The 9,361-nt window shown below is 33.1% G+C and overlaps 2 protein-coding genes across 3 annotated transcripts in view; both read right to left on the minus strand.

Moving 5' to 3' along the window:
- Window positions 1-2,679: 2,679 nt before the first annotated feature.
- LOC105137329 (Werner Syndrome-like exonuclease) lies at window positions 2,680-3,655 on the minus strand. The gene has a single exon (XM_011043043.1). The coding sequence runs from the start codon at window positions 3,593-3,595 to the stop codon at window positions 2,837-2,839; it is 759 nt and encodes a 252-aa protein (XP_011041345.1). The 5' UTR covers window positions 3,596-3,655; the 3' UTR covers window positions 2,680-2,836.
- A 4,070-nt stretch (window positions 3,656-7,725) lies between these two features.
- LOC105137330 (4-alpha-glucanotransferase DPE2-like) overlaps window positions 7,726-9,361 on the minus strand; it is an 8,977-nt gene continuing 7,341 nt past the window's right edge. For both annotated transcript variants that reach the window (XM_011043045.1, XM_011043044.1), the window contains exons 19-23: window positions 9,164-9,323; window positions 8,941-9,039; window positions 8,602-8,799; window positions 8,368-8,461; window positions 7,726-8,253 (exon numbers count right to left, since the gene is read on the minus strand). In XM_011043045.1, coding sequence (XP_011041347.1) covers window positions 8,018-8,253; window positions 8,368-8,461; window positions 8,602-8,799; window positions 8,941-9,039; window positions 9,164-9,323 — 787 coding nt within the window. In that variant the 3' untranslated portion in view covers window positions 7,726-8,017. The remainder of the gene's footprint in view (window positions 8,254-8,367; window positions 8,462-8,601; window positions 8,800-8,940; window positions 9,040-9,163; window positions 9,324-9,361) is intronic.

A 9,361-nucleotide genomic window follows, 5' to 3' on the forward strand; every position in this document is an offset into this window, starting at 1 on the left:
TCCATATTTGTTGCATTCAAATTGTAGGTGTTTCTTTATAAAAAAAAAAAAAACGGATCATCAATGAAAAAGTTGATGCTTGCTTGAGCACAAAGAAAAAACAGATGCAAGCAAGCACAGTCTATTGGCACTCAGACATAGGGCAAGTTCGTAAGAGATTTTGTCACCAAAATAATAGAAAGATTAGAGCTTAATTCACTGCACGAATCTCTTCTTTTCATTAAAAGTACTTCACTGATTTCTTTCAATTTTTGAAAGTTGAGCATACAACAAAGAAGCAGGCTAGTTTACAAGGACCAATATCATCAAGACAGGATGCATCAACATCCTCTTCAAAAAACAGCAGGTAAACCCTATCAGCATGCAAAGGAAACCCCCTAAAACTGCTACTAAAGAGAGCTAGAAGTAACCCTAACTAGCCACGATCAAAGGCTAAAGACCAAAACAAAAACTACTGAGACATTAAGGTCATGAGAGAAACAAACATCAAACACCAACCATCAGAATCAAACAGTCTCTTGACAAATATTTGAGCCTCCCTGCAGGTGCAGAAAAAAGCAAAACAAAAATATAACACCACCACCCAAGAATTAATCTTTAAACAACTTATCATGTATAATTTCTTAATCATGATTAAATAATTGTTACAAATTAATTAAAGAATCACTATCTTTATAATGGAAGAGGAAATGTGATCAGATTTGCAATCTTGTAGACAAAAAAGCAATCTAGGGTCGCAAACATTATTTTATCGAGAGAAAGTTCACGCAGCCTCCAGTTGCTTTGAAGAATGTCATCAGGCTTTAGATACTTCTTCGAGAATATCACGGATACCAGTGTTTGTAGAGGCACGCTGAGGTCATGGTTACGGAGGAATGCTGGTGTTGAAAGACAAACCTGACATGAGATATCAAACCAGTTTTTCACAACAAGATTGTATTGCTGACGAAGATATCTGACTTTATACAGCATTTGGAAACCGAAAAAATCAACATAATCGTGATTCAGGAAGTTTTCCAGGGAGAATATTGGAAAATTCTGTGGAGGATAAACATGATAGATGATGCAGAAATGCTCATAACAAAATTGAAGGGTAACGGGAATGAAGAAGCTGTGATCATCAACGGACTGGTCCCAAATCATGTCCATAGATACCTTCAGTCTTTTTCCACTATTTGGGAAGGTAAGGGAAAACAACCTAACAATCCATTGCATGAGGCATATCTCGTTATCAGTAGTGATTGTATAACAGTACATGTTGTCACATTGCACATCAAAACAATCAGAGCGCTCAAGATTATTCGAACCTCTGTAAGCAGAGCGAAGGTTAAAGTTATCCATGAGGCTATAGAGATGGAGTTTGACAAATGAGAAGAGGGTAAAAGAGGCAGTTCTTGATCAAGAAAAGGTTCTTGATCTAAGAGAGTGGAGGTTCTTGATTGAGAAAGACAGTTTCTTGATAATTATGAGAAAGTTGTTGATTGAGAAAGATTTTTTTTTATTGAGGGAGAAGAGAAAGGGCAGAGAGAGGAGAGGAGAGGTTTTTGTAAATGAAATGATGGGATCAAAGACACATATACGTGCGTGTTTGGGGTGCAAAACAAAGAAGGGCACACGAGATTTAATATTTCAGCACGGCAAATACTGTGGAATTTTAAGTTTTTTGCATGAAAAAAGTTTCAAAAACACAGAAGAAAGAGGATTATCGAAGGAGTATTGAGAGTTCAATTATACAGGTAACAGGTTCTGCTCGCTTACCGTTTTCTTTTTGTTATTAGATTGAAGGGTGGTGGTTCGTCTTCTTAATTCCTAACAAAATATGGCCGGGCCATACTGGATCAACAGGAAAACTGATGAAACAATCGTAGTTTTAAGTTTTTTTAAAAGAAAATAAAATCTCAAAACAAAGCCCTTTCTATTTTATTTATAAAAAAAATATGTTAACAAATGTTAATCCACCGATCAGTAACTTGATCTTTGAATGAGGTCAGCTGTTATTACCATAAACTAATCGGTTGACATTCGGCTGGTTTCTTTGCAAACCAGACTCCACTCCCCTGTAAATTCTAGGCCTGATGATGGTCCAATTCAATTTAACACATGAATAAAACTAAATCCATCGGTTCATATGAAACAATAATCTTGCTTGAGTTGAGCCGGTTCAAGATAAAAACCGTTCGTGGAACCTGTAATAGGCTGGGGAGTAATTTGTAGATATCCCACTGAGTTGCCATAGCAAGTTAGATCAATTCTCGCAACTCATGATATAAACCTTATTTTAGTTATAGCTTTAAACTTATGCTGCAACAAAAGATTTAGTAAATAAATAAATATATATATATATAAAACACTAATCTCCTAATGACCAAAAATTTAGGGTAGTTTTTAACGAATTGGTGATAAAAATATATTAGAAATCTGTGTTCCAAGCTTTTGCGCCTCTTGAGGACATGATTTGGCAGAGCATACTCCAGCGACTGCTATAAGATAACGACAGTGATCGGCATAACTTGATATTTTATAATTTTAATATGTTAATGATAGAATTTAAGAAAATTATCTCAAAAAACAATCTCAAACGCACAAATAAAGCTGGATCGTCAGCCTGTTGAAAAGGACAGGTCGTGTGTTTCTTCTCTGTATCTGTGAAGATGGATGTTAATTGCTAGACACCGAAAATCAAATAAATCGAGCATATAAAGTAGAAATTATTCTGTGCTGTGAGATAATGTAGCTGTGACGATGTAAGAACAGTTCAATACATTGAAATACTTTATAGCAAGCATCGAGTAAGATGCATAACTAGAAGCCCTCAAATCCCATCATGAACCCTAGCTCAAGCAGCCACCAAACTCTCCCCAATCTTGCAAGACAGAAAGGCATCAAGACAAGCATATTGAACTTGAGCAGGAGTAAGCCACACATTGTCCCACCTGCTCAGAGTGATCCTTTTGGGCTTCTCAATCTCCTTCCCCAAAACTTCCCTCGCCAACCTTTTTACCCCTGAATTCTTCCACCTCGAATCCCCCAATTTCTCAGCAGCTAAACCCCTTAAATCCACTGCATTCCCCACGCTCAGCTCATAATCCTCCGTTAGCTTCTTCACATCGCTCTCAATACCCACCCCGACAAAAGTATAAGTCATGTCACTCAAAAAATCATGAAGGGATTGTGGGATACCAGTGAGACAATGCAGGAGTTGAAAGATCAAGCAGTCATTGCCAGCTGAAAGCTGGAGTGTGGCAACTGGGTTTTTGATTCGACGGAACCTGTTGGGCCTCCACTCGACGTCAAGGCCAACTATAAGTGGACGTTGTGCATGGTTGTTGTTTTGGAGGAGTTTTTGTTGGGTTTCGGCGATCCATGTGTTGACGATGGAAGACGTGTGGGTGACTAAAGTGTGGATCCTGTCATCGAAGAATTTGACATCGTAGAGGTTGTGTGTTGCGTACGGGAGGTGGTGGTTTTCAATGCTGATTGCCATGGTGGTGGCCGACGAGGTATAGTGGTTGATGGCCGAAGGAGGCCTTTTAATGGTTGAACACCCTAAGCTAAGAGTACCAGCGTTGCTTTTCCTGTTGTGGGTAAATTCCATTTTAAACCCTATAGATTCATCACCAGTGTTTCACTTATATCTCTGTAGTTAAAACTCTTACAATATTACCATTCTAATTTCTGAAAAGCTCTAATAATATCTTCAAATTAAAAAAAAAAAAATGTACTTTTATTTGACAATTAGGTTGAGTTCGGTGGATTCGGATATCGTTGTCTTGGGTTTGGATTGTTTTGAATTTGGAATGTATTTGGATTTAGACTCTTAACTCTAACCCTAACCTCTCAATTTGAAACTAGTTAGGACATGTCTATTGGATTAATTGGGTCTTGATGACATTAATTGAGTTTAATTTTAACCTCGATTTGGATTAAAATCTTGATTTCCGGATATTTTGAATCACTTTACAATGTTAGGCTGAACTTAATAACTATATTGTATAATTAATATGATAAACTTTATATATATATAAAGACATGTCATGCTTTCTGTCATTTCAATCAAATATAAAGTCCGTATAACATTGTAAAACTTCACTACCAAGTTATCTAGTATTATAATGAAAGTGAAAGGACAACATTTTATTTTTATAATACTTTAATGGAAACATTGATGTAAAGGAGGATTGATATTATTATTAGAAAAAAATAAAATCCACATATTAATTTATATAAGTATTGTTTTTAATAAGTTGTTTGATAAAAATATCAATAATATATTAGGATCATAGAATCGATCTTATCCAAATATAAAACTCAATTTAAGTTATATTTTAAATCTATTTGGTTTTAACTTAACTTAAATTTCATAATTAATGTTTACTTCAATGTGATTTAACTTACTTCAATGTGATTTAATTATAAAATTCAATTCAAATTATATTGTAAATTTATCTAATCATTTCAGTTTAATCTATCAAGTTAAATTTCATAACTAATGCTTAAAAAGTTTTAAAACTTGAGTTAAGTCTATATAGACTCTTATCTTTTGTAATCATCTTTAATCAAAAATAAAATTTTTCATTGTAGTTTGTGAGTTAAATCATTATTTATTGTAATAGTAATATCATGATTTTATCCCTTCATCCCAAAATCTTTAACACCAGCAATTAGAGACATTTAATTTTTTTTAGAATGTTTATCAGTCATTACTAAATTGATTAAAAACAAATAAATTCTTTTTCATTTTAAATACAATAAAATAATAAAAATATCATTTGAGTCATAAATTTTAAAACTAACATCAAGGGGCAATTTTGTATTTTTATAATGGTTTTTTTGTTATTATCAATTCAGTCGATGAGAAATTTATTATTTGACCATATATAAAAAAATAAAAAACATAATAAATAATCAAAATGTCTTTAAAAGCACAAATTTTAAATTGGTGTCAAGGAGCTTTTTTATTATTATTATTATTAAGTCAAATTAGAAAAATTTTAGTATTTGACAAAATATAAAAAACAAAAACAAGAAAGGTTAGGCATGTATGGTGCCTTCTAAAGTCCAAAATGTTTTTTTTGTGTCGATGAAAGCTTCACCATGTTCTTTTCCTAGTAATGCGATATGTATCAGTGGTTATAATTCAGTTTGTTACCGATAAATCTTTTTTTTTTTTCTTCTTAAAAGTTATAATTTTTTTTGTTGCTATTATTCTAACTTTAGTTATTATTTTTTTAATTTTTAATTTTTATTATTAGTTTTTTTGTAAAAAATTTATCTGTTTTTAATTTTATTTTTTTATTTCAATTTGCTATATATTATTTTTTTTCAAATTGACCTCATTCTTTTGGTTATTGTTTTGAGCTTCTTATTGAATTAATTTTTCTTTTCAAATTCACCATTCAATCGAATATTTCTTTTTATTTTTAACTTAATTTTGTTTTTTATTTTTTATTGTTTTTTGGTCATTTTGTTCAATTAATTTTTCTTTTTAATATTACTCTTTAATCAAAAATAAAATTTATTTTGTATTTTAATTTTGATTTTTTTAATTATTATTTTTTATTTTAAATATTTGTGTAATTAATTTTTTTTCCAAATAAATTCTTTAATGTTTAATTAGTTAGAAATTAAATTTTATTATTTTTTTAAATAAAATATTTTTATTTAATATCATGAATTTAAAAGGAGAACTCAGCAACTATATTACTGCTACTTTTGCTATTTTATGATTTGCAATTTGAGGACAGGATCTTTCTTAATTACAGCAACAAAATTAAGAGCTCCTTCTGTAATTTCATTACATACCATATTACACACAACTGTCCAAAAGGGAAATCTTTATCTTTATGTCTTGCTCTCCTCTTGGGTCATGACCCAGAACAATGGCAGAGAAAAACAACAGTGAAAAACCATCCAAAAATCAAGATTCCAGCCAAGACCCACCATTACAAGCTACTTCTTCTTCAAGCCGGGAACTCAAGAAAGAAAAGCAAGGAACAATCAGAGAATCCAAGAGGAGAAAAAGCTGCCCTACAGCACTCGACAGGATTGAAGAATCCACCCTACCAAACTTTTCCTTCACTTTTGACACCCAATTCAGCACCTATTCTCAAGAATTTACACCCAAATTTGGATCTTTCAACGTGGTGCCATCAACCAAAGAAAGATTGGATGATACTGTTCTCTGTTTTCATGAGAGCTCAGAAAACAAAGAAGGCCATCAAGAAGATAAGCAGCAGTTAAGGGCTAGTGAAGAAAGAATGGTCGGTGTTAGCACATTGAGGAGGTCCATTGATGGGATTAGAGAGAAGAAGTGAGAGAGTAGAGAATAATTTGGGATTTTTTTCATCTCATGTATGATTAGATTAGAGAGAGTGTACTTGAAGAAACATAATGTTTAATGTAATGGAATCAAAAGGGTAATAATTCTGTCCTCGATCATTGTTTCTCAACAAGCATTAAAGCATCCTCCTTTATCTTCCTGTCTTTAATTTTCTTTCTTTAGGTGGACTAGGCTGGCAGTTTGAGTGGGTCATCATCACTTACCAGGTGCAGTTCACGTCCACGTGCGGCCTTCAATTATTTGGCTTATTTATTATTCCATTTTTACGACCTTCACACCATGGTGTGGTGGAGGGTGGAGTTTGGAGGGCCATATGTATGGTGGGGTTTCAGAAAGCATAAATGGCTGGGTCACGTAGTTGTCAAAAAGAGAGGAGGAAGAACTATGGTTCAATGTGTATTTGTTAAACCCGGTTGATTTGAAAAACTCTAAATTCCAAACCTAATTTATTTTGAATTCTAGTTAAATCAAATAAAATATTAATACGTCAAATCTGATTTTTGAATTGTGGACCAGCACATAAAATTTTCTGGATTAATATAAGTTATTTAGTTAATTTATAAGTTAACCAAAATCAATTATTTTTATTAAAATAATATTATTTTTTTAAATTTCTTAGAGTTTATATAATCTAGTTTAAATTGAGTTTGGTTGGATTAATTTTATTAAATTAATAAATTTTTACCAAGTTAATTTTTTTGTTGATTCAACTAACTCAGCTTAATTCACTAAATCAATACAAGTTTAACAACTATAGCTTATATGGTATATGGTAATGTAAATGTGTCCAAGCTATATTGATGCCTTAGTTGTCAAAGTGAAAGGATGAGGAACTTGGTTGTTGTGATTGTGGAAACATCTTATTTCAAATTGATATTTGATAAAAATGTTGCCTTGATTTGCTGTAATGATATATAATTGGGACTGAAATTAAAAAAAAATTTAAGCTTTTTTCTTGCCCACATGTTTTCCAGCGGCATCTAGTGACTTTGAGGAATTTTCAAAAAAAAATAAAAACACATTTTGAATAAAATAATTGATCTAGTAACTTATGAGATAACCAATGACCTAATAACCTACTCGAAATCAAACCATGTCTAACTATAGCCTATTTATTTCTGTATTTTAAAAATATTTTAAAAAAACAATAAAATTTTTTATTTTTTTATTAATTTAAAATTAATATATTTTTAATATTTTTAAATTATTTAATATATTTTAAACATCTTCTAATTATTTTAATATGTTAATGTTACTAATAATTTTTAAAAAATAAAAAAATATCATTAATATATATTTTAATACAAAAATTTATTCCAAAAACAACAACACAACCACACTATCACACAAACTTTTTCAAAAGCCGGAAAACTTGGAATTGTTTGACTGCATATAGTCATAGCAGTAATGGTGCGTTGCTATTGTTTTATTACCAGCATCTTTTTATTAAAAGGACAAGCTTTCAAAGTACAGACTGGCATGCCATTAAGCCCACTGATTATTCTGTAATGGACCATCTCTATTGTAAAAGAGGAATTTTAGCATTGATGTTTATTCTCACAAGCGGTTCATGTGAACAAGCACATCCCAGATTTGTCTCATGTTGTACAAGCTTATGCATGACCTCCGAGCCCTGATGGCTGCAAGATATATGTGTCGTGGAAGATATCACAAGATTTACAAAACACAAGTCTCCGGTCTTGGAACCCCAGTTAGCTGCTTTTCAAAGGAAATCTTTTCCTGACCTTTGGCAGCTTGATGCTTGCCTGTAATCATCACTATCGTTTCTTGATTCCCTTGATCATCGGTTTCTTCAACCGAAGGATGTGAACGTCCACTCCCACAAACAAGACCTTTGATGCTTGATATGAGTTCTTTGTCATTCATCAGAGACTCTAATGTCACATGTACGCCTAAGAGCATGACAGAAATATACAGCTTTGTATATTAGCTGGAAACAAGAGAAGAGCTAGAATTCAAACATTGAGATGCCAACCAAATCTATAGAAATGGAATTGAAAACATACGATATCTCCAATAATGCTTTGGATTTGTTGGGTCATTGATCGTCTCCTCTGCTGCAGGGCGTGTCATGTACTCTTCTTTTAATGCTAACAAGTCCTGATCATTAAAGAAAAGCCCCTAGTTTGTATGAATTTATGTCGGCTAAATCGGTATAATACATGTAATGAAATATTCACTGGTTAGGATATGGATTTCCCTAAGATTTGATGTTTGATAATTAAACCAGGTCACAGTACCTGAAGAGGGAAGATTGCCCACATTGATGGAGCTTCAACATGTTGCCTTAGGACAAAATGTGCAATTTCTGGAACACATCGACTAGGCGGGATTCCATCAGACCCCACCACGTTCTTGAAATATCGACATCTTCTTTCTTCATCTTCCTCCCACCAAGCACGCAAGGTTGAGCAGTCATGGCATGATGGAGCACAGACCTGAAGCACGTGAATGATGAGGAATTGAGGTTGCCAGCCCAATTTTATATTACATTCTAATGGAACTGAGCAAGGGCACACATGCGCCTCAGTCATAGTCCACAATATAGATGAGAAATATAACACAAGTCTGGAACTCACCGTCATGTAGCTGTATTGAGAAGGAATACCAAACTCCAGGTCAGGTTCACTGGGCATACGCTGAATGCGTAAACCTATCAATCCTAGTTCTTGCATGACCTGCAAAACATTATCCAATCATGCTTAATTATCATGGAATGCGGATTGGAAGTAATAAAGTAAGCGAAAAGGAGTAGAGATGTAGGCAGTTAGAGTTGAAGTTGGGAAGGATCAGCAAACATACAGGGTGAACACAAGCAGGAATTAGACCCAGATCTTCCCCACAGGCTAGCATATCTGATGAATCCAGAAGAGCAGGCAAAGTCTTCAAAGCATTTTGCCTCCATAGATTTTCTTGGCGATGGAAATAGTAATCATAGTACAATCTTTTGAGAACATTTTTGCTGTATTGCATAACAAGTAAGAGAAGCTATATCAGCAG

This window comes from Populus euphratica, unplaced genomic scaffold, assembly GCF_000495115.2.
Source record: "Populus euphratica unplaced genomic scaffold, PopEup_1.0 scaffold66.1, whole genome shotgun sequence".
NCBI lineage: Eukaryota > Viridiplantae > Streptophyta > Magnoliopsida > Malpighiales > Salicaceae > Populus > Populus euphratica.

What these genes read in the sequence shown, in the direction of transcription:
- LOC105137329 (XM_011043043.1), bottom strand. Translation starts at nt 3,595, where the DNA reads ATGGAATTTACCCACAACAGGAAAAGCAACGCTGGTACTCTTAGCTTA.